The 25283-nt window shown below is 41.5% G+C and overlaps 6 protein-coding genes across 7 annotated transcripts; 3 read left to right on the forward strand and 3 right to left on the reverse strand.

Moving 5' to 3' along the window:
• The first annotated feature begins 468 nt into the window (after positions 1-468).
• LOC105562801 (probable dolichyl pyrophosphate Man9GlcNAc2 alpha-1,3-glucosyltransferase) lies at positions 469-2676 on the forward strand. The gene is made up of 2 exons (XM_012013875.1): positions 469-813; positions 907-2676. The coding sequence occupies exon 2, from the start codon at positions 995-997 to the stop codon at positions 2594-2596; it is 1602 nt and encodes a 533-aa protein (XP_011869265.1). The 5' UTR covers positions 469-813; positions 907-994; the 3' UTR covers positions 2597-2676.
• A 1914-nt stretch (positions 2677-4590) lies between these two features.
• LOC105562799 (mevalonate kinase-like) lies at positions 4591-6382 on the forward strand. Its single transcript, XM_012013874.1, has 2 exons — positions 4591-5834; positions 5951-6382. Exons 1-2 carry the CDS (start codon positions 4845-4847, stop codon positions 6242-6244), a joined length of 1284 nt encoding a protein of 427 aa, XP_011869264.1. The 5' UTR covers positions 4591-4844; the 3' UTR covers positions 6245-6382.
• On the reverse strand, positions 6344-12740 carry LOC105562798 (two pore calcium channel protein 1-like). The gene is made up of 12 exons (XM_012013873.1): positions 12590-12740; positions 11426-12080; positions 10821-11050; positions 10311-10475; positions 10122-10247; positions 9329-9636; positions 8984-9264; positions 8615-8833; positions 8423-8542; positions 8008-8347; positions 7588-7889; positions 6344-7508 (listed from the first exon to the last, which is right to left on the reverse strand). Exons 2-12 carry the CDS (start codon positions 11526-11528, stop codon positions 7162-7164), a joined length of 2541 nt encoding a protein of 846 aa, XP_011869263.1. The 5' UTR covers positions 11529-12080; positions 12590-12740; the 3' UTR covers positions 6344-7161.
• Positions 10369-15340, forward strand: LOC105562797 (protein FAM169B-like). 2 transcript variants are annotated; one of them, XM_012013871.1, is made up of 4 exons: positions 10369-10442; positions 14331-14692; positions 14756-14932; positions 14991-15340. In XM_012013871.1, exons 1-4 carry the CDS (start codon positions 10408-10410, stop codon positions 15110-15112), a joined length of 696 nt encoding a protein of 231 aa, XP_011869261.1. In that variant the 5' UTR covers positions 10369-10407; the 3' UTR covers positions 15113-15340. The 2 variants fall into 2 exon arrangements, with proteins under 2 accessions (XP_011869261.1, XP_011869262.1); XM_012013872.1 differs by lacking the exon at positions 10369-10442 and adding an exon at positions 13046-14089.
• LOC105562796 (AP-3 complex subunit beta-1) lies at positions 15107-19707 on the reverse strand. The gene is made up of 10 exons (XM_012013870.1): positions 19414-19707; positions 19145-19220; positions 18497-19078; positions 18117-18413; positions 17765-18032; positions 16830-17540; positions 16463-16768; positions 16119-16387; positions 15683-16047; positions 15107-15577 (listed from the first exon to the last, which is right to left on the reverse strand). Exons 1-10 carry the CDS (start codon positions 19551-19553, stop codon positions 15430-15432), a joined length of 3162 nt encoding a protein of 1053 aa, XP_011869260.1. The 5' UTR covers positions 19554-19707; the 3' UTR covers positions 15107-15429.
• A 1230-nt stretch (positions 19708-20937) lies between these two features.
• Positions 20938-24603, reverse strand: LOC105562876 (gephyrin-like). The gene is made up of 12 exons (XM_012014021.1): positions 24427-24603; positions 23979-24100; positions 23717-23907; positions 22975-23158; positions 22829-22885; positions 22469-22741; positions 22345-22411; positions 22168-22279; positions 21809-22084; positions 21599-21729; positions 21325-21518; positions 20938-21253 (listed from the first exon to the last, which is right to left on the reverse strand). The coding sequence occupies exons 1-12, from the start codon at positions 24452-24454 to the stop codon at positions 20951-20953; spliced, it is 1938 nt and encodes a 645-aa protein (XP_011869411.1). The 5' UTR covers positions 24455-24603; the 3' UTR covers positions 20938-20950.
• Positions 24604-25283: the final 680 nt, after the last annotated feature.

Here is a 25283-nt window from a genome sequence, read left to right on the forward strand (position 1 = left end):
TAAATTTTTCAAGCGTGTCGATTGGCTGAAGGATAGTAAAATTCTCGAGTATCTAGAAACTTACTATTCAGCGGCCAATCGACACGCTTGAAAAATTTGTCGTACGACAAATGTAATAGTACCCTAATATCCGTATTCATAGTCGTTCCTCAATTCTCAAGGGTAGTTTGTCTTTGTCTCGCGTATGGTAAAACGTAGTAGCGAGACAAAGACAGACTAACCTTGAGAATTGAGGAACGACTATGAATACGGATATAAGAGACCACAGATGCAGCCAGGGGTGCTTTCGCGACGTAGAGTAAAATGATCCGGATCAAAATGATCCGTGCTATGATTGGTCAAATCTGAAATTTCGTAGCATCTCATTGAAATTTTATTCAATGAAATTTCAGATTTGACCAATCATAGCACGGATCATTTTGATCCGAATCATTTTACTCTACGTCGCGAAAGCACCCCAGGACGCGAACCAAGAAACCTGTACGTTACCGGCAGAGTTATCTCTAGAGAAAAAAAGTTTTAACATTTGTGTGCAGATGGCGCATATGAAACTCCTGTTATATCGATGATCGGACAGTATCGATATTTAAAATCGATGTCGCAGGTGGTCGCCAACGCAGTGCCACTGCCGACGCTGCTGACGCCGACAAATATCCGCATCGTACTCCGAGGTCCCGCAAGTCACGTACAGCGTCTAATAATCTAATATAATACAGCAAGTGCTTGCTAAAAGAACTACCGCGGCTGAATATGCCGTATAGCGAAGAATACATTAAGGACAAGGTGAACGTGGGATTGAAAGCTGTACACGTGGTAGGTGGACCGACTTTTCTCTCTTTACGTTTCTCTGGCTCTATTTCCGTTATTTACGAGATAAAAGCGCATGACGACGTGCCATTTTGCCAGGAGCCTCCTCTCGAGTTCCTTGCCGATTAGTTTCGATTCGAGGATAGCTATTCGAAGCGACAGACGTGGGCCGCTCGTATGAGGGATAATGCGGGGAAAGCTGCAGCTTATTTTCATCACCTCCCTCGCCGTTCTCTTGAGATGCTGCGTTACTTATCACTCCCACAGCGGAGAGGGCAAGCCCCCGATGTACGGAGACTACGAGGCCCAGCGGCACTGGCAGGAGATCACGTTGAATCTGCCTGTCGACAAGTGGTACATCAATACCACAGACAACGATCTGCAGTATTGGGGCCTAGATTATCCGCCTTTGACGGCGTACCACAGCCTCCTGTTAGGTCACGTTGCCAACAGAATAGATCCCGCCTTCGTGAAGCTGCGGGAATCCCGGGGATTCGAGAGCGCGACGCACAAGCACTTCATGAGACTGACCGTATTGGTCGCCGACATTCTGATCTACTTGCCGGCGATCGTGTACTTTATAGTCAACTCGCATTCGCGGGGCAGTTGTCAGTTCGACGAGACCAACGTATTCAGGTTTACGAGGCGAAACCTCGCTGTCCTGACCGCGCTGATCTACCCGGGATTGATACTGATAGATCACGGACACTTTCAGTACAATTGCGTGTCGCTGGGCCTCTTCGTCGCCGCCGTGGCCGTTATAGTGCAAGATTCATTCGTCGTTAGCTCGGTCCTGTTTGTCCTGGCGCTCAACTATAAGCAGATGGAGCTGTATCACGCGTTGCCGTTTTTCTTCTATATACTCGGACGTCACACGCCCGGCAAGACGAGGTCCTGGTCCCACTGCGTTCGCAGACTGACACGCGTGTCCCTCGCGGTGCTGCTGACGTTCTACGTTATCTGGATGCCGTTTCTCAAGAGCAGAGACCTGTTCTTCAGCACAGTACTGAGACTATTCCCCTTTTCCAGGGGTGTGTTCGAGGACAAGGTCGCCAATGTCTGGTGCGCGATCAACGTTGTCTGCAAATTGCGGCAGATTTTCACCAACGCCCAGTTGGCCAAGATCTGTTTAACGGCGACAACGTGCGCGGTTCTACCGAGCTGCGTCAGCTTGTACCTGTCGCCTACGAGAAACGCGTTTCTACTATCTCTGATTAACTCCGCCCTGGCATTCTTCCTCTTTTCGTTTCAAGTTCACGAGAAGTCCGTTCTCCTGGTCGCCGTTCCGGTCTTGCTGTACTTTCACAACGATCCTCTCCCTTGCTTCTGGTTCCTCATCATCTCGCACTTCAGTATGCTGCCGTTGTTCATAAAGGATGAGCTGTACCTCGCTTACCTCGGCACGATGGTCTTTTACTTTTGTTCCGTCTCTTGGGTGTGGCCCGAGCTATTGTGTAACAGTAGAGCAAAAAGCGTGTTAAACAAGGATAAGTCAAAGTCGAGAAGTAAGGCAAGACAAAGTAAGAAAAGCAAGCTCCTCCCAGATTTGTTGAACCTCAGTAAAAGGCGCTGGCTCCTCGTCGCGTTCTATGGATCTATTTCAGGTGCGTCGCTTCTCTCCATTGTCAGCCAATTGGCGAAACCTCCCGAAAGTTACCCGGATCTATTTCCGCTTTTAATATCGATATATTCGTGCGGACATTTTCTAATTTTCTTGGTGTATTTCAATTACGTGCAACTGTTTGTATTAAAGCGAGAGACCGTCGCAGGTAAACTCAAGTCGCATTAATCGAGCTAGTGAAACTAGAGAATGTGTAAATTGTAAAGACTAAATAAATCTGCTCTTTGAAAAGGGCATGTAAAGACGAATCGAATTTCATTGGTCCTTTTCCGCAATCTTGATTGATAATCTTGCTACGCTTCTCGCGTTTACTCCACATCGCCATCGTGGAGATGGTGTGTTTTGAAAATTTGAGAAAACGGTAAGATTTGTCAAGTCTGTACAAGTGATTTTGTTCCTTACGGACAAGAAGCTTGACATATTGGTTTATTTAACGCAGCACATTTGTATACGCAGATTATTTCCTTCCTTCCAATACCCCACCGTTGTGCATTCCACATAGTTTGTCTATAATACAGTTGCATCAGCACGCAAGAAGGCCTCCAACTTTTTCTAAACAGTTATCAAAACGCTAAGCGCAAATTTCAAATTTAAACCTTACTTTAATTTATGACTTGCTGTTTTTGTAGTATCTACAGATGATAAAAAGTCGGTATGCTAAATTATGAAAATTGGTGCGCATACACGTGCATGCATACTTTTGTCTGAGCGTAAATAATATTTCATGCTAAATATTTAACTTTAATCTCTTGTTCTATTACGTCAGTTGTTGTAGTTTTGTTAACGTAAAATATGTAGGATAATACTCAATTATGGCTGCTTTCCTTTTAGAGGCTACCGAGGGGTAAACTGCTGAGAATGTTGTGCATGGCTGGACATTATCAGGCATTTTTTCGGGCCTTGCTGGGGCATTACAAAGATAAAATAAGACAAGATAAGATAAATAAGATTAAGTAATGCGCACTGGGCATTAGTAGGCATTGGTGTACGTGACTTTGGTCAGCGGTTTACCCCTCGGAGAATACAGTCGACATTTTTTCCACAAATCGACACTGTTCGACTTTGCTCGAGAGGACAGTGTGTTTTCTGGCCGAAGAACGCATCCGCTCCGAGAATTTCGACAGAATCTTTTCTAAACTTTTTCACTTGATTTGGTCTCAGGAATATGCTGTTGCAATAGTGTTTCAATTATTGCAAATTTTCGTGTACGTAAGTTTTATGTGTTACAATACACAAAACTTTTCAATAACTTTTCAAAACAACTTTTGTTTGAAACGTTTCTCCGTATCTTTCGTATTTTTGGAGATATTTGCGTGGATCATTTAAAATGAAACACCCTGTATAACACGCGCTACTCCGGCATTTTTTAAAACACTGCATTATTAGTAACATATTTTATTGCCTCCTGTCTACGAGAAATCAATTCTTTGTATTTCTATACAAAGCTGAATATGCCAACATTCAGAAAGTTAGATATGTATCAACAGCCTCGCTCGAACTTTGCCCCAAGATTTAATCCTTCCTACCTAATTTACATTAACGTCAGTAGGATGTTCTCGGTGTTTTCATGACCAATTCTAACACTATTCTATAGTACTTTTGCAGTGTTTAGTCGAGGAAACGTCCGAGTTAAATCGGTTAATTTAAAGCGTCAACAGTCCACTTGAGCCAAGCGTTATACCGCTATGAAACATGTTTACATTTGGATGTAAACAGGTGTATGTTCAGTTCATGTTTTTAATATTTAATGTCACCTGAATATTGATGTTAGCGGCAAAGAAGTTGTTGTTCGCGTTCGTTAAACGCACGTTGGTGGCTTTAGAAAGGTACTGTTTGCAGTACGTTGTGTGTTACAGGAAGTGGTAGATCAATCTGACGGTTGCGGCGCTAAATTTTCGGTGGTTGTCGTCTCTGACTTATTCCGAGGAAAGCCCTTGCTGCTACGTCACAGGTAATATGCCATTCTGAAATTATGCATAGATTTTTATGTCTTTCTCATAAAAAGACGAATAAGATTCACAACATCTTTGCTTCAATAATTAAATATTTGTAATCCAGGCTTGTGTATGGAGTCTTAGAAGAAGAACTGAAGACAATCCATGCCCTCTCGTTAACAACATTAACGCCAGAACAGTGGGAAAAAACGAATGACTGATTGTCGAATCTTGTTAAATCCCATTTTATGAATAGAAAAGCAATAAGGAATTGGTGGAAAGATAGAACCTGTGTTACTTCTAATTATTTATATAACACAAGAGACTGATCATTATCGTCTAATCTCCCCTACGTTAGGCGAACACGCATCGTTTGATAGAAAATTGTGAGAGACTCGGATCAGCTGTCTAACGTCATATCAATTTTCCGGATAAAGGAAACTTTTATTTATAAAATAAATTATCATTCATAAAAACCAAAGATGGTCAAGTTCAGAATATCTGCACCGGGCAAAATAATCTTATTCGGAGAACACGCGGTGGTATACGGAAAGACTGCTGTGGCGGCCAGCCTAAACTTACGTACCACTATTGATTTAGTCCAATTGCCTAAACAATTACAAGATATAAACAATGTTATTAAAATAGAGCTCCCTGATGTCCAATTAACTTTGAGTGTTCCTTTACATTCAGTTACAGCCTACTTTGTAGACGGTAACATGTCTGCTTTCGATTATCCGTTGATTAAAATTAACGATCAGTTGCACAGCTATGTGAAAGAGTTTGTCGATTCGTTAAAGAGTCTTATAAACAAGAGTAACAAATCTAAAGTAGAGAGCAGTGTTCTCGACCAGCAGAAAGTAAGTTTACAAGCGTTCTTTTTCTCGCTCGTTTATATGATCAAAGAAGAAGGACTCAACATAAACAAGACCTCCTTCTGCGTGACCTTGTCCACGGAATTAATGGTCAGCGCTGGCCAGGGTAGTTCGGCGTCGTTCGCGGTATGTCTTGCAGCGACTTTTCTGTATTGGTCGCGCCTGCAGAAAGGAATTAAACGCAAGGGCTTCGAAAGAGACGAGCTTGACAAGATCTCTAAGTGCGCTTTAGAATGCGAGCGAATCATGCACGAGACACCGTCGGGAATCGACAATACCGTATGCACATACGGTCAGATGGTCAAGTTCCAGAAGAAAGAGGTGACGGATATGATAAAACCGGAATTCAACGTGCTGGATTTTAACGTTCTGCTGGTTAATACAAATGTTATGCGGAGTACGAAAAATCAAGTGAAACAAGTAAAGGACCTGAAGAATTTACATCCTACAATCATCAATCCCGTCTTGGACAGCATCGACGCTCTGTCAAACGATGCTTGGCAAACGATCAGTAAAATGTACGAAAAATGTTGTCGCGACTTGTGCGGAAACCCTATAACATTTTCTATGGAACCAGATTGGTACGCGACATTGTCGGTAAGTCCCGTTTTTGTGAACTTTATTATATTACTTTGTTACATATTTTTGTAAGACTTACGTATATATAATCGTCTGCTAGAAATTGTAGCTATCGTTTGGTGTACATTTTGTAGCGTTTCGTTCACATGAACCAAAGATTGTTAAACGTATTAGACGTGTCGCACTCACAGTTAGAGGTGGTTTGCTCAATGGCACGGGCACGTACGTATGCGGGGAAACTCACGGGTGCTGGTGGAGGTGGATTTGCATACATTTTGCTGCCGTTCAATATCTCGAACGAACACACAAAGTCCATCCAGGATCTCACAGAAGAATTAAAGGAAAAGGGTTTCTACGTTACGATGGCCACTCTCAGTTGTCGCGGAGTGGAAATTGATTATCATAATGAAGTATTTCCAGATAATTGAAATTAAGTGAAACGAATAATTATACATTAAAATATAGCTTACTTACAATGGTGTCCTTGGTAGAAGAATGGAAATAAAATATTATTTTATATAATTCTGTACGTTCAACACATAATAAAGCATCTATTTGTTAAATAAATACATGAAATATTACATTAAAAAATAGAAAAATAACAATAAAATATTCTTTCGCGCTAATAATACGTAACGAATGTTAGATACGTCTATATGTCATATTTGTGTGCAGAGTCTACCCGAGGTAAAAGGATATTTGCTTCATTCTTTTCATAGATATGTTAAATTCTGTAGACTGACATTTCCTTCATTTACAAGAAAAATTAATAAATATAAGCAAGATCATCCTGCTCCGGATCCCGCGCTATCCTCGAGTCTGCTCTAATGATTTACCTTACAATTAGTTGAATTAAGCCTTTTTTTAATGCAATAAAACAATGAAAACAACGCTGCTTATTGTTCATACTGAAACAATGATATGATCCATATGAAAATGTTATAATGTACCTCGTAATAATCACTGTCAGAGTATATATTTGTCGCATGAATAATTATACACACGATGAAACTAACACGCACGTCAACGTGAGTTGAACAAAATGATGATGATTTCCTAAAAATAAAATTTTTTTCTAATTCATGACTAGTTTGTAATATCAAAACTATAAAGGAAGTCATTCGTTTCTGTTAAATTTCATAATTGTATCCTTTAGAATTTTATCGCTAAAAAAAGATCCTTAATGTAACATTATATAATACATTATCTCTCCCTACTGTTAAAATCTTATATATTCGTTAACGCCTAAGCGAGCTACGTTATTACGGTAAATGCACTTACACGAGTATAAGCGAGACATCTATAAGTTGATTTTCCAAATCTGGTCTAAGTTACATCACCGATTTTACCGAGTAGGTATACTATTGTTTTGCTGATGACGCAAATTGCCGTTTAATACAAGATGATCAGAATCGGAGGTCCCGTCACCGCTTCCCTCTTCTACATTGCATTGCGTTGCATTAGATACAAGTTGCTTTTCTTCGGACTTTGCCTCGGCTATCCATTTGTTTATTTCATACGTGTACATCTTTCTCTGTAAAACCTCCCGCGTACGCGGCCGCGAACCAATGAAGAGAGTGCTTCCTCCGACAACTAGAGAGTTCCGCAGATTTTCGAGAGTTTGAAAATCTTCGATTAGGCATTGCAATTCATCCCATTTTAATTCCACCTCTTCGTGCAACATTTTTTCCTCTAAAAAAATAAGAGCAATTTAAGCAACATGTAAGAATTAGAAAACTTACGAAAAATTGCCCAAATGTATGTTTATTACCGTCATGTTTTGAAGTTGATTTTTTATACTGAATCCTAAATCGAAAAGCTTCCAGGAAACTGGATACCACGATTGTCAATACAATCATGGTCACTAGATAAAATATCATGAAATATATCCTTGTGTACATGCCCGCGGTAAATGCGTATGCATTCATTTGTATAAACCAATTATTAACAACTGTTAATTCGAAGAGTGTAATTCCGCTCGCTATGAGATTGTCGAAAGTGTTGAGATAATAATATCCCAATGCCGTGCTACCATTGACAGAATACTCGTAGAAATCTTCAACAGTCGTATTCCTGTTTGAAATATTTGAGAAATGTTTAGATTGAGAAACGTTTAGAAAGTCGAATAATACATTATGTACAGAAAAAAGGTAAGAGATAAAAAAAACACGTTTAATGACTTGGTACTAACTTGCAGCAATTGCGCATATCGTATCCGGCAAACAGTTCCATTCCAATGATCGCGAAAAAGTAATACAAGACCAGCATGACGATCGCTGTCGAACACATCTGGGGAGACAGTATTACCAGAGTGCCGAAAACGTCTCGGTAGCGTTTCTTGATCTTAAACAACCTCAGCGTTCTGAGAGGCCGGAACAGAACCAGAAACGTTGCCGACGGGAATACAATGAGAACGCACGCAGCGACGAGGGTCATCACTGACGTTCCCAAGTCGAAAAGATTCCATCCGGAGCTCAGGTAACATTTAATACCAAGAGCCAATACTTTTGACAACGCCTCGGCCACGAAAACTGTAAATTTATTTGCATCTTTTAATCATGGCTTCTTCCATTTTAAGATATTAATTTTAAGAGACTTTCACTCACGTCCCCCAAACAGCAGAGTATCCCAACACGCGGCAAATCCATGCGCCGATTCCTCAAGACTGTTACTCGGTTCAAGAAATCGTATTATCATGGCGATACAATTACCGGTAATAATTACACCTGCGAGATTACGAATGATGAAATACAAGACTTTCTCATACGTATGATCATGTGCACGCATCATTTACTTACACACCAAAGTTTCAAAATATGTCCATCTGATAGCAGTATGGGCGCCTGTGCAAAGCGTTTGCAAAGGCCACCATGCAGTGCGGTACCACGGTATATTAGAGTATTGCAAATCCCACTGAAGCGTATTGGCGTCATAAATTGACAAGAATTCCTCGAAAGTTAAAGCGCCACTTCCCGATGTATTTATATGAGAAAATATTAAAACAATGTCCCGCATCGCTGTAAAGAGCACATAATACTGTTATTGCAGGTAAAAAATTATTTCTCTTCCTCTTTGAGTTTTGTATGGTGTGAAATCAAAGTTGCGTGCGTGTTCAATAATAAGACAAAATCAAAGCTCATAACATATATAAAATCTTATACACGCACGTTTATTCGGGGCGTAATATTGCATCAGACCCTTGAACTGACGGAACCGTATCTTGTCAGGGTCTTGGTGTGAAACCAAAAGCTTGAAAGCGTGTTGACAAGCCTTCCTCTTGTGCAGAAACAGCTTCTTGAATTTGTCACGCTCGCGAGACGTGAACGTCTCGTTCACAACCGCCAGCATCAAGTTCATCATCACGTACAGCATGGTACACAAATAAGATACGAAATACATCGCGTACCACTTATTTTGAGAATACGACGGCATCATTACGTCTGGAAAGCTGCAAATTGCGTCGTCAATCGATTGCATTGTTACATTAATTACATCGGATTGCGTGCACTTACTTAGCGGTGGTAAGAAGGACAAACAGGCTGACGAAGCTATCTTGCATCGTGGAGAAATTTCTGTTCATTTCGCTGAACATGTAGTAACCCAGTATGGTATACACAGTAATCAAGAAGAAGAGAAGCCCCAACATATCTAGAATGGGTGGCAGCGTGAGAAGTATCTGCCGTATAAATCTTCTTACGCCGCCGCAATACTTGGTGTCTATCAGAAAGATGGGTCTCAGGGCGCGCGTCACGCGAAAATGCGAGGATTGCCGCACCATGACTGTCATAGCTTCGAGAAACATGATTGCTAGTGTGATACACTGAAACAGAAATCGACACGCGAATAAGAGAAAGTCGATGACCCGGCAGCCTTGTGTTTCTCCTAATCATTTCGAATCGCACGTCACTCTCCGTTCATTTAAATTTCATGAGGGAGATCGCGACACGTCTCTGACATTGCACTAATTCAAAATCTCATTATGGAAGTAAACTAATAAGTCATTACATATTCGACCGCAGTACTCATTACTCATTCGGACAATGCGGTCGTTGATCGTTAATGAATAGACGACTACTGTCTGATACTCTTAATATCGTTGCATAATAATTATCAGATACAAGTGTACGAACGAGCAACTATTCGAATGATCTGATTATACAAATAATCTGTTTTCCTATCAACACTGTGTCCTCCGTAAACACATTGTTAGAGCTGTGACATTTTGGCGTTATCTTTATACGCAAAATATCGCAACATGCCCCAGGAACGTTCGCAGAGAAATATTCCGAGCGTGGGGTGTCCTACCTTCAACATTGTACGCTTGTGCCTTAACATAGGCGCCCAGCCGGTCCACCTCAGCTTTAAAACCAACTGCATTGCGATAGTAAGTAACGCAAGTAACTCCACCGAGCCATGTACCCAGACTGGCACCTACAGCAAAGCATACACATGAAAGATATCGCTGAGAAAAAACACCATTTATCTATGACGTACTTTGAACAGTGGCAGGGCAGGTTCTTCCGAGAATGCCAGCGACAGCAGGATCAACGAAACCAGTAAGTCTACTCCATTGTAACAACCGCTATGGACTATGAGATACGCCGGCAAATCTTCAGGATGCCTTGGGTGAGAATCGAATTTCTCATTGTTTCTACCTTCCTGAAAGAATAATCGTTTGGATAGCGACAACAAAGGGTACATTGGTCTTAACTAATCGAGCAGCTGGAATTCAGTATATTTCAAGTTTCCTCAATGATGTATCGAGCACCCAATGCTTACAATGTGTGAAATAACAGACTACACATCTCCGAATATTACATAACGTACATTACGTACGTAGCAGTGCTGCGGAACGTGTGCACATGCTATAGAACACAATAGATATCCTTGAAAAATATAATAATTGGCCGCTCGATCTTCCACCCGTGTACATGTACATTTCCGCGTTCCATTAACCGTTATTATCTCGGAGACGGACTTTCACGATAAACCGGGTATAGTTACCTCTAAAAATATCGCAGCCTCGTGGTAGTTCATTTCCCAGTTCAGGTCGAGAACTCCGTCCACGTCGAGGGTCGCGTCGCGCGCGGCGAACCCTATATCCTCGCCCATGCCTGCGGACCTCGTTTCATCTGCCTCGTACTTGGGACTCCGCTGATTACTGTTATTAGCATTGCCAAACGACGACCTTACACGACTCTCCGAGGTGGGCGAGGACAGCATGGAGCCGTATTCTACAAGAAGGAAATACGCGGTCCGTCTCAGTGATCACGGCATACCTTTAGGACTAAGAAATCACGCTGGTTTCTCGATAAACAGATACTGGCACTTAAAATACTTTCACAAGTCAATGAAATTAATAAAACACAATTTTTGGCGCGACCGCCGAGGAGAGCAACGGTTTCTACGTGGCCGTACGTCGTCGCTGACGGATCTCCGGCAGAACCGCGACTGGTCCCGTTCTCGCAGGAGACTGTCGGAGGCGGGTGTCCTTCCTGCCAGCGGTGCGCGATTCGCAACGTTGCAGCCATTTCGTAACGCAGGCACATTATCGACGGGAAATCTAGAGGGATTCCGGTGCAACGGGGGAATGCCGCGGGCGGACTTACGTCGGCTCGGGCCATTGGTGATGTTCTGGTCGAGCGGCAGGCTGGTCTCGTCGTCGAATCGCTGGTAATCGGCGTCGTGCTCGCCGAGCCGCGACAGAGACATCGGAGCGGGCGTCCCGCCCGCGTCGCTCAGCCGACGCGGGATTCTCGCTGGCTGATGTCACCGGAGAGCCGCGCGGTGCGGCGCGCGCTCGCTCGAAACGTCGGCCAACGTCGGCGGGGACTGGGGGAGTCGATCTCGGTCTCAACGCGCTGGCGTGCACCGGCGACTCCACCGAGGTGACGTCCGGCTCGGACTGCGCGCCGCGATGTGCACGCGGGCGTATATAGGCGGACGCGTGACACGCTCCATGCTATCGAGGCGCGTCTCTCAGGGAGAGATGCGTCCGCGTTATCTGCAATAAGAATGACAGACATGTGCACGCACGCCCGCGCCTCGGAGGAGGCGAGCGGTGCGATCCGTCGGGCTCCGTCGCAGCCGCGATTAGCTCCACTACCGCGTTGCCATCTGATAATGATCAATGAGTCTTGGATTTCGTTTTCACGCCGAATAATGATCACGCGACGGCAGCTCCTCAATGAGACAGATCTCTGTTCTGGATCCTACTCCGTCCGCAACGAGGTCTTTTTTCCAAATTGCAATCGGGGAATCTTGCTGAAATTTTACATCTTGATACAATGAACGTTGAATTACGCTAGAATGATTTAGGCCCGCATTTTGAACCCTCTTTTGCCAATAAAAGCCCAATGAGAAATGATTAGTCAATCGGCACCGTCAAATTGACGTCGATACTCGATTGAGTCATTTCCCACTGGGAGAGGATTCAGAATACAGGCCTGGGACAATTCGCGCGAGCGTAGAATTTAATATCCGTCGCTGTCTTGTGGAGGCTAAATGCGAGATTTTAAAGTTCACGCGGAGAGACCGATCGACCCAGGGAATACACTCGTCGGTTTACGAATGATCGTATTGTGAAAAATCACGCAGGACCCAGTGAGAAAGGATTTGTCGATTCGACATCGTTTCGACATCGATCGACGAGTCATTTCTCGCTGGGTCTGCGGTAACAGAGTTCACTGTCCCTGGCGAAGTAATGAAGAGAATACGATTCTTTGTCTTCTGATAACGACGAAGAAATGCCGCGGCATTCCTCGTGTACTTACGCATAAGGTTGCATGGGATTCTCTGCACTCAGCCGGTTCCACGCAAACGTGCACTCGACCGGCTCTTATCCTTATCAGCCTCGTTGGCAAGCGTGCCGGGCAATTAGAAGCAATGTCTTATCGCGAAATAATGAACTTCATTTCCTAATTATTCCTATAATCAACAATATTACGCAAAAATTATGAGCGGAAATAATGCATAATAAATTATGAAAGTAGCACGGTGCATTGGCTAAACATTGGTCCAATGTTGGTTATATCAGAAATGCATTGGCCGATATTGTCCAACGTAAAGCCAATATTTAGTACATGTAAATATTGCAGGATAATAATTGTATATCAGATTTATATTGGAAATGCATTGCCCTGGCGAAAATTTTAAGTGAGAGATGATGTTTATATTTATTTATGAAGAGTTTTACCGATGGGTACGCTGTTTGGAAATATTGTACGTTGCAAACACCTGGTTAATTCTTTACTGACAATAACAATGTACAAACACTTAGAAAATAATGATGGAAACGTTTGACATTGTATCATTAAACGCAATTTGAACACTTGTAACCGTGAACGTGTAATAAACAACTGTAAACAACTCCATGTTTAAATCTCACAAACGATTCAATAAACGTTTTAAAACTCAAATAAAACATTGACTCAACATTTAAACAAATCTCTTATGAACATATTACTTTCGCCAGGGTGGCTAAGATTTAACAATGTAATAATTGATGCAATATTAGATCAGTATTGCAAAATAGACATACTGGCTAAATAAGAAAAGGCGTCCATCTTACAATATTGGGCCAATATTGGGAATACTAGATTTACATTTCCCAATATTGCGCCAATATATTGTGCCACTAAGGAAATTAAGGCCCCTGGGCTCGCCACGGCCATGTTGGAAATCGTCGTCGAGCTAGGGCCGGTGTTCATAGTCAGATCTTATATTCAGGACCATCTTGAATTTATCTAAAGATGTTGTATGAGAACATTTCATTAGCTATGTATCCAAAGATAATCTTAAGACGGTCTTGAATATAAGATTCGACTATGAATACCGACCTAGGACTCGTGGTATTGATGGACTAATCTTTATGACGGGCATATTCCAACCCTTGATTTTGACCAGTCATTTCAGGACCACCCTGTAGCACTAGCAGTCACAATTTGTATGAGAACGCAGTATTGAGAACATAGAAAACACAGAGGACATAGGAAGTGCCGATAATTCACTTTTCGCGTGCTACATTAATATAATCGATTCACGAAATCGCATACGTGTCGAATTCGAGAATCGTTTCCCGCGTGCATTGTAATTGCAAATTCCTTGTCACGTGCGCGTACTTCACCGATAAAGCAGTGCAAGAGCGACGAGTGAATTATTGTCCTTATCAGATAATAAGTTTCACTTTTTCGTGGGGCGATCTGGCCGAATGTTTCTCTTATCACGACGTTACCCGCGCCTTTGCTCCAGCTGCTCAAGATGATATGCTCGAGGTGATAATAAACTCGTTTCCTACGAATTCATGTCACTCAATTCGCTTTCTGATTAGACTGCGGCGTTGTCAATGTTAAAATTAGTCGATTATGTAATGATGTTTTCATCGAGCATGTACCAAAATTTTCGTCTGTAAAACACAAATTCATTATCGCACTTGCATATTGTTCCTCGCACTTTCCTATGCGAGAAAATGTTTTTACACGAGACATATAATGCACTAACGCGGTTGACTCGCAGATGTGGGAGATGCGTACGAACGAGAACGATCAGACTCGATTTACGGAACTTGAACGTTCAAGGCGACGTTCGTCGCGTGGACTGCGCCGACGGCGATCACTTTGTAGCCGTAAAGTTAAACGATGAGATAATCGACGTTGACGACAGTTATTGTGATCGACTCGACGACGAGTGGCGGGCGGTCCAAACGGATCGTGATAAGGTGCTCTTTTACGCACTGAGCCAGATTGTTTATCCAGAAATCGACACGCCACGACCGGAGAAGCTCGAGTCGTTGTACGCTCCGGTGGACGTGCTCGATGTCGTATTGCTAAGGTGGCAAGCAGGCAAAGCGATCGGATTTTATACCGTTAAACCTACAGGTAATTACGTGACGTTAGCAAAACTTCAGGAAAAGAATAGAGCATTCTTAATTATTCGCCTAGGCACAGAAATATTCTCGACGAAGGAGAGATACGTGATGCCTGTAGTCGACACTGCGTACATTCGCTCGGAATATAGGAACCAGGGTTTCGGTACGGGAATTCTGTCCGACGTAACCGCGCGCTTTCCAAACGAAGACATTGGTTTCTCCAAGCCAGTCTCCAGCGGAATGTTACGAAGTGAGTGTCCAGCGTGTCTTAACGTGTTTACAATAATACACATGGGTTTTCTGCGTAGTACTGAAGGCGTTCCTGACGAGTCGTAAGGAGTACCGGCTGCGTTTCTGGGAGGTCGCGGACTGCGATATCAGCGGGTCTCAGCAACTGATATGGTGTACTTTAAAAAGGGCAGCATTATGACAAAAAGCAGTTAGAATTTATTATAAAAACCATCACAATGGCGTAACAGGATATTTATGTATTGTACATTATACTTACTTGTATATGTATACTTGTACATATACGTATATCTAGGGAAATGCATGTCATACATACGTACACACGTACAAGCACATGTATATTTCTATATACGTGCGCATGTACGAATGTACACGTATGGAAATTAAATGGAATATATTATTTGAAAAATTTACCATCGCTTAACGAAGGAAGGAGTATTCACATTGCCTCACAAATGTATGAAACGCATCTGCTATTTGATTCCGCAAATATCCGCTTTACTTTAAATTACTCTTAAATTCGTTCAACAAAATAGATCCTATAACCATTTTTTCACAGTTCACGCAAACCTCCAATTGTCCGGCGTCGATGAATTTTATCGTCACCAGCACCAATGATTTGGACGCTAAAGTATGAGCGGCGAATCTGCAAACATTTATGACGTACTTAGTTTTCTTTTAGACTTAATTAAGACAAAAACTACGTTTCTAAATTTATTGCAATTGGATTATCGACAGATGCATGTCTTACCGCATCGCTTCATCTTCGTCGGATACTTTTGCGATGTTTGCAGTCTCCAACACTTTTTGTGAAAGAGCGTTTTTCTTCCCGGCATACGGTATTTTCGCTATGTGCTCGTTCATACCCTTTAGTTTAGCTCTCTCCGCGTTAAACATCTCTTCAGGCAAGGTTACAGATCTTATTATCTCTCCTATCGGCGGTTTGATACTGACCGGACACGAATATTTCTCGTCGTTAATCGTAAAGTCGATATTAAAATTCGCCGGTTGAGTGGAGTCGTTAAAATTAACGCCCAGCGTCGAAGATAACGTGGCGTTGACGTCGAGCGATGTTATTTGCGTAAAATCGTGAATATACATACCCTTTTGCAAATTCTGAAAGGAAAGTGCGCATGAAATACACTATTTCATAATAATAATAGTATGACACTTGGAACATTGCTCACTTTGTTTCCTATCTGGACCTCCTTAATGACATCGTTGCTTTCATTACAGAACGTTAATTCGATACTAACCAAATTCGAGCTAACTAAATGCTGCGATCTTGTAAATCTATATTCAATTTTTAAACCGTGTCCTATGATACTATTTAGCAAAGTAGTACTTTTTAACGGAATATACGACGTCGATACTTCTCGGACGTTATCTGTGATTGTTGAGTTAATTGGAGTAAGAAAACCACCCAAGCTAGGCGTCATCACAGGAGTCATTGGAGCTGTATATATAAAAAAAAAGAGACAGGATTGCATTAATATCAAATTTTTCCAAATCCATTTCTTGTCGGACTAACCATAATCCAAATCCAATAGCAGGTCAAAGTTGCATTTTGGCTTTTCTTTCACTTCTTGCTTAACAACTTTCGGCTTTTCTTCTTCGTTCTCTCGAGTCTCGCTTTCTTCCTCTTCTTCTTCCTCTTCAGAATCTTCAGAATCTGACTCCTCGCCGCTCGATTCGCTTTCAGAATCGTCGGATTTTGTTTCATTTTTCTTTCCACTGCCCGTTTCGGATTTATCTGAATCACTCGTATACTCTGAAGAATCGCTATCTTCGTCTGAGGATTCGCTGGACGAAGAATCGGATGATTGATTGTCCGACTCTAAAATGAAAAACAGAAAATTGAAGTACACAGTATACGTGTAAACGTTATCGGATGATACCTTCAGCAGGAGTGCTTTCCTCGTCACTGTAGAACGATTTCTCCTTTCCCTTGTTCTTTTTCTTGTCCTTTTCTTTCCTGTTGTGCCGCTCTTCCTTAAGCTCTTGCGCGGTAGAAGGCGCAACGTCTCGTACAGATGGATCCTGCGTAACTTCTGGAAAAGGCGGTAAAGGCCGGTATCCCACGCACGGCATGTCCAGGTAGTGAGACAGAGTGCCCAATTGATACTCCGAATCTTTAAACTTGGACGTTAAAGTTGGCGCCGGTTTTGGTGCGAGGAAAACTCTCTTCGCGAACTGTGGAAGCATCTTCGCGTCACTGTCTTCCTCGAAGATAAAATGCCGTAGAAAACGCGCGCGGTCCCTGATGTCGTAGTTCTGATCGTATTTGGCAAGTTGGAAGACATATTGGCAAAATGGCTTTGTCTGCGAGGGATTGTTCAGACATAATTTCACAGCTAGATTCAAGGTTTGCAGCTTCACTATATCCTGCTCGTTGACGAAACTTTTCGCCATCTTTCGCAGCACGTCCGGCGCTATCTTAGGAACTCTGTCGGAGTATTCGCCTAGAAGCCACAGGATGGACGCTCTGGCTTGCGGAACTGTTATGAAATCCATTAACTTAGCCATGTGAGCGATGATGTCTTTATGCTCATTCGGTTGCGTTTGCAGGAGCTTTTTTATCACCACAACACTTTCCGCCACAATAGCCTCTGGTCGAAAAAGAAAATAGCGTAATTTTTAACCGACGAAAGGAGAGTTTCCTTATTGTCACCAGTAATGATTAAAGATTGAGACGGGAAACTTATAGTCAACCCAACTGGCTAAACTTTTAGCCAGTTGGGTTGACTATAAGTTTCCCGTCTCAGTAATTTTTAACGTAGCATAATGTATAATACAAAACACAATGTAGTATACAGCTGTAACAGAAGTTTACCATCTCTATTGCTCAACAATGATACCAGTCCGTTGAGGCACATGTCGGTCACTTCCTTGATGTTACTCGCACATCTGCCGATTGCCTGAATGCTGGCCCCAACAAATTCCTTGTCACTACTCGAGATATACGTTTGAAATTCTCTCAGTATTACGCTGATGCTGGTTTCAGTCACCAAATTCGTCAATATGTCGAGTTTCAGAAGCTTTATATGAGTAGGATCGGAAGTCCGTACGAAGAACGATTTCAGGAAAGGCTCAAACATTCCCTGTAACGTAGAACAGCATCAATTATATGATGCGCAAAGTTGAGTTAATTAGCAAATTAATTTGTACCGCGTTTCAGCGCTTACCTTTCTCGTAATTGATATGCTAGCGATACAGTGAAGCACAATACTCTGCACCTCTCTGTGGCCTCTCAGCAATCTTATTAGTGCCTTTGCAGCGGTCATAACTTCGCTTCTGGGCGCTGCGTGATGATATAACTGAGCAACCGCCATCACCACAGATGCGTTTCGACTTTGTAACAAAGGTTTCGTATTCCTTAACAGTAAACGATGGTCGGGATCTAACATAAACTTTGGTTTCTTTGTGTTGGAAGAGTCGGAATCGGAGTCGTAGAATGGCCGATTTTCGTCTTCTTCTAAAGTCTGTGAATATTAAAAAAAAAAATTTAGTCAGAACCTTATCTATCTCTCCTCCTCGTGGCGCGCTCACGACGATGCGTACTTACGTCTGTATTTGGATTGACAAATTGTGTCCTAGCGTATCTAGTGAGTGTGTTAACAATAACCACTTGGCCCCATTCCTCCACATCCACCAACAGGTTGCACAACTTTCTGTAATTCTTATGGATCAGATCGATCCTCTCTGGACACACTTCTTCGAAGGCCATTACTGCCGAGCCCACCACGAGGGTAGTTTTGTCGGACAGCAATTTTTCAAGCACGCCTATCAATTCGTCCTTCTGCTCGTGGTCCAGCGAGTACAATTTAGGGATGGCGTGAGCAGCAGTTTTCCGCACGTACGGCGACATATCGCTGGCCGAGTCTTTGATGGCCAGCATCACGATCGGTACTATCATGGAGACCCGTATGCTGGACAACACCCTCAGAGCGCTGGCTCTTATCAGCTGATTGGGATCCTTCAGGGCCCTTTGAAACGTTGATATCGACAGAAGTGCCAGATCCTGCTGATCCTCCGCATAACGAACCAGATAAACGTACACCAGCTTTTTCACCTCGATATTCTTAGACACCACATTTTTCACCACAGCCGGAAACATGTCGGACGCATCTTTCCCTTTGGCCACCATCTGGAAAGGGAAGGTCGAGTTATTGCGAGTTGCTGCCACCGATCGGAATCGAAATCATGCAATTACCCCAATTATACGCTTCATGGCTTCCAATTTGAGCCCGTCCTTGTTGCTGTCCAGCATCTCCTTAAGATCGTCGTGCCTGAAACACATAGTTTTCATGAAAATGTCCGTCCACGTCGCGTTTCACCTGCATTCAATCGAACAGCAATAGGATGTAGATAACAAGATACGAATAATTCAATATTCATGACAGGCTTCACGTTCAGAGCTGACTCGCTCCGCGCGTGGAAGCGACAGCTGGCGCGAACGAGGGGCGTTTCTAGGCTAATTACTTCTTATAATCGGAGTGAAATAATCCACTCATGAAGGATGGGATTTCCATCGTATCGAAGAGATCCACATCTGGAGTGGGTGGCCGCTCGACGCTGTAGGAGCCACCATTGTTTGACATGCTCGCGGCCGCCGTCAACATTATTCCGTTTTGTCTCACGACGCGGGGCGATAATCCTCTCTCGGGACGAAAAAAAAAAAAGAGTCCAAGTGTCTCGACAATTATCCGCACATCAGGACTCCCGTTCCTAGATTTTTGACAGCCGTCCTCAGCGAGCGGCCATATTGTTTTGTGCTTCCACATCACGGCGAAAGTGTAGCTGCGCTGCCCTGCACTCTCTTCATTTAAAGCCACCCTAAAGTGCACAAGATAATTGCTCGTATCGACAAAGTTGTGCCGATAATGTCTGTACTCTTCATTTACCTGCGGACTCGCTTGATAATTACAAAAATTCTAAAGACTGATATCCCACGCGGCGCAGAAATTAAGAAACATCCGCTTACTTGTAGAATATTACAAAAATTAACAAACGCGCTCCAGTTCTAGCATTTTCATGTTGATTTTTATGACACTTTTTAAACTTACGTAGAATTCTTAGATTCTGGCAATACATACTGTATATTTTATTCTTTTAATACAATTTTGTAGAATTATTTCCAGCAGGGAAGGGAACGAAGAGATAAGACAGATTGAAAGAAGTAATTGCGCGAATCGAATGATTTGTGTTGCGTTCAAGCGAAATACTATTTAATAGCTATATGGTCGAAAAAAAACTAAAAAATACAAATTTAAATTGTATAATATGTATATGGCCCTCCCAGCGAGAAATGACTCGCCGATCGATGTCGAAATAATGTTGAATCGACATTGTTTTAACGAATTTAAGTTCTCACTGGGTTCTTCATCATATTATCTGCATATGTATACGCTGAAAAGAACATTGCACAGTTGAAAAATTTGTGTTCAATTTAACACATGTCCCAAACGGTCCACACAAATTTCTTTGTTAATTTAACGTAATATGGACATGTTAAATAATCACACTAATACTATTATTTAATTTATTATAATATTATAAAATATTAAATAATAATAAAGATTTTAACACAAAATCAATGCAAAACTGAAAATAATTTTGTGTAAAATTAACATATTTTTAATGGCAAAATGAATTTAGAAAATGTAATTTTTACATTTTGCAGATGTAACAAGTCAAATGACGGTACGAAATCACTCTCACTTATGTAGAATAAAATTACTATTTTATTTTGTAAATTTTAACAGATAAATTTTGTTACTAATAATATATAGAACATATGTATTGTGTCAGATTAAAAAATCAGTACATATTGTGTTGTTTTAACATTTCCTTTCAGCTGTTTTAATGATTTTACATTTGAGGTCAATTAACACAAGAGCAATATGTTAAATTAACACATGAACGTGTTGAACATTTAACACAAAAATTGTAATCGGCATTTTTTTAAACAAGAAAACACAAATTTTCCAACTGCGTAAGATTAAAACCAATCTTTTTCCTAAATCTTGTGTGTCTTTTCAGGTGCTTTGTGAGCATTACAAAAATTTTTCGCTTTCTCGTCATATCTTTTGGGAAGTTTGACAAGAAAAGCTGGGACGCACGATTTCTCGTCAGATAAGTTCTCAGTCGCGGTTCCTTTTTCCGGAAGGAGTAAAAGCGCATTAGCACCTGCGGCACTGACCAGCTTGTCGCAGATAGTGTTTCCCTTGCTGGAAGCTAATGCACATTCTTTCGCTGGACTCCACTCCAAAACCGTCCATGCAAGTCTAGCACGACTGTGCAAGGTGTATTGCTGCTTCATCTGCAAGTTTACAAAATTATAACAGTGTATCGCAACACATTTCATCTCGCGACACGCGAGAGCAGACTTACGGAAACTGATGGTATCACGGAGTATTCCGTGTGGAAGTTGCCGCACAAATTGTTCACCAGAGACAAAAGGAATATTTGCGCGCAAATGAAAGCGGATGTCGGATTTCCTGACAGACACAAGAGATACTTCTTCGCGCCATCGATCTTGCACGTTGCAAATATCGTCGACTTTCCCGGTTTTATATTTACATTGCCTGAAGAGATACGTTTCGTTCTGAGTAACAAATATGTTTCTCTTCTGATTATATGTTTAATTAAGAAAAAAGACACATACCGAAGTGTATATCGGCTTTACACTGCTCCAAAACGATCTTCAATAAATCTCTGTCGTTAGTCGAGCCCGTTGTCACGAGTAAATCTACTTTCTCTAAGGCTTCCTCGATTTTATTCTGTATAGGCGTCAACCTCAAGTGTATAATCATATAGTTGGTAAATTAAATGGAGAATATTATAATGTACGCACGTAAATTTTAAAGGGTCTCACTCATTATCCACAATGCCGAAGTCCAAAGAATGAAAATTCTTCTCTTTCAGCAGAGATATTAGAGTTATTCGGTTAGCGTCGTACATAAATCCCGGTTTCAAAGGATTTTCAAGCTCTTGTATGTTACTTCCGATAGACAACACACCTATGGATATTTGTTTAGCGACCAGGACTTCTTTGCGGCCGGCAGCTGACAAAAGTGCTATCTGTATTGAGCTAATACGCTCGTGTGAATTTGCGACGATTTGTCCTTTCGCTAAGTCGTAGCCAACAGGACTTCACAGAATAGATAAACAAGCAGACTAATTACTAATGAGATAAAAATCGGTCGCGTTTATTGAAGATATTGAGCTACGTACTGGATATTGTGTCCGCTTTCTGGTACAATCTTTATCTCAATATACGTGTTATTGCTGCGTCTAAACTTATGTACTAGTTTCGTGTCTGTTATTTGTACGATCGCTGTTGCCCCTGCAATGGAAATGACAATGAGTTCTTTGCTGACAACGGGTCAGCACAAAGATTTAATTATTTACCATCGGGAATAGACGCTTCTCTTTTCACCCGCATGCAAGTCCCAGGTTTGAGCGGCGTCGAAGGAGGCTAAAAAAATGCTGTTTCGTAACTTGCCACGCATTACACGAATCTGATACAACTTACTGTATCGTCTACGTCCACCACCTTCCTTAAGCCTTTTCCATCACTCGCCAGTACTGCATATCCTTGTTCAGCGGCAGTTTCATATGATGGCAAGTCATACTTGGCTTCTACGTTTTCACACAATATTCTGCCACAAGCATCACTTACTTGCACCGCTTCCACAGCTGTTTTCTCTTGACTCTCACTTATTATTTTATGCATCTTGGACAGTGCATCTGATAAAGAAATCATAGGAAATGATTCCTTATGGCGTTTGTTATCGTGCACGTTGTTCTGTGGGAAAAAGAGTTTTAGTAGCATATACAGTACTGTAAAATTTTTACATTGTTGCTAATGTGGAAAGTATCTTAACTGGCTTACAGGAGGTACAGGAGAAGTGGACGTTTTCTGGCGCTTGAGATTAATATTGGCCTCGTTCTGTATTAAAATTTCAATGCACAAGATCAAATTTGTTATGTACATTTTTTTTAAACAATCAGAGAGAGTATATTGTTCTGCACATATACCTGCATCGTAGAATTATTTGAAATAGGCGCAACGTATAGCGACAAGTTCTGGTCTTTAACCATATGTATCAAAGATATCACCTCCGGTATTATATCCGCAATTGCTTCGAAGTAATCTTTTGGATCTTTGTGTAGGCCAGATAAATCGATGATTAGAGTCTGATTTCGTATTCCGTATACAAATCTAAGAAGAAATGACAATTGTACAGCTGTAATTCTAAAAACTTCAATATATACACGACTTCAATGCACCGACCATGTCAGGCCACGTGTCTAGAAAGTATTGAGACTGATTTTTTCTAGTCAAGGGAAAAGGGTAGGGGGTGGTCTCTATGAGCAGGGGCATTAGTGGTGCCCGTTCTACACCAAGGGATGATCTTATTGTACTTGTGGCTCATCCAATGCCCCTTCTATACCTGAAGATAATCCTACTTGCCTTTTGGACTCTGATCGACGTCTTGGTGTTTCAGTTTCACCCCAAACTTGATCGCATACCGTTGTTCAATCGCGCGCCGTATCTTGATTCCTGATGGCACCACAAAACAACTGCTCACTCCGGGCGTGATCTACATTCTACAAAGGCTCAGAGGCAATTGAACCGGGTCGCATCGTATACCGGACATTCCCCACTAATGTCTCTGTCCATAGACCATAGACCCTCACCCTTTTCCCTTGACTAGAAAAAATCAGTCCCGAGTACTTACTGGGCCGACCATGTAGATAAATGGAAATAAAAATTTACTTGTTAGACACAAGATTGTACAGCTTCATTTCTATATTTGATATCAGTATTGCTACGTGTTCAGAAAGAGTGTTGCTATGGATAACATTTGTGACTGCTTCAATTACACGACGTTTCTCAGAAAATCCAATGTCACCGATAATGAGAATAAGATCACTGTTATTCTCATCGCACGACAAAAGTAGCCGCTCCTATGTCGTGTAAGCAAAATTAATTTGATGATCAAAAATATTACAAACTATTAATATATCTGTGTAGTTACCGTTATATCAGTTTCAATTGGATTTGCGTTTGTCAAGCCACATATTTGTACATCAGTTACAGTTTTCAACATATCCTCAATGTTACCATCTACATCTATCTTAGATCCGTTCTGATCATGTACTAAATTATCATAACACAATTAGAATTTTGAAAATTATTACAAAAGCATCAAGTATCGCACACATTATTTATCACAATACGGTTTGACGTACAGAAAGAAATTGCTAAACGTGACAAAATTTGAAAACGCATGAAAATTAATTGTTTTTATCTGTGTGGTGTATAGAAGCATTAGCGCAAAGAAACTATCGCATATATGTAAATTATAACTAAAATATTCTTTATTACAATCTGTTATTAAAAAGATTTCATTTAAATATTCTTGCCGTTTCTTCAAGCATGGTATAATACACATGAAAAATATACTTTGCAGTATAATTACACACCGACTATAATTTCCACTTTGATGACCATTTTAGCCTCTCAATAGCCCGTTTGTGGCGTGTTAACAATTATCACTATGTGTGTTTCGCCGCAATTATCAGATTGTATTCGACCTAGTCGTCGAACGGTTCCCTGAAAAATATCACGATGATGAATTGTTTATATTTTTAGCTTCTTTTAATTCTGATTGTTATTGGACAACAACTGTTTTGTTTTGCATATACGTATAACATGCTGCGGATCATGGTCCAAACGAATTCTCCTTCTAACGATCTTGCAACGCGTAATTTGTAACTTTATCAACTCAAAGAAAAATTAATAATAAGTGTATGTTTTATCAAAAACGAAATGTTCACGCTTAAAAAGAGATAGATATCCATGTATTACCAAGAAAATTTCTTTTATACATTACGTCTTGTTAGCAGATGATTTAAAAACATACAACTTGCTAAATATGCAAACTGAATGGCGAAGAGATTAAGAGCAAAAACCTAATATTAAATACGGTATTTTATTTTCTCCTATATCTTTTTCATTCTTCCTCCTTTCCTCGTTTTTCTCGTATTACTGCAGTCCCGACTTCTGACCAACGGCTCAGTGCTGCCTCAGTCTGATCAAAAACTGAGCTTTAAACCACGAGAATTACCGTACTACACCGGATTATGTTGCTTGGTTTTTTCGGTCTAGTTACACGAGGTTTATTCGATCCGGTCTCTCTGGTCGTCCTGCAGCTCGTCCTCGAGCTCTTTCGTCGCTCTCATCGCTCGATGTTCACCCTCGTTCGCTTCTCTATTGACTGAAAAATGTGCCTGGACGCGATATCTACCTGTCGTAGGGGAATCGTGTAACACATGTATCT

The sequence above is a fragment of the Vollenhovia emeryi genome, unplaced genomic scaffold, assembly GCF_000949405.1.
Source record: "Vollenhovia emeryi isolate VEMERY1.0 unplaced genomic scaffold, V.emery_V1.0 DF939183.1, whole genome shotgun sequence".
Taxonomy (NCBI): Eukaryota; Metazoa; Arthropoda; class Insecta; order Hymenoptera; family Formicidae; genus Vollenhovia; species Vollenhovia emeryi.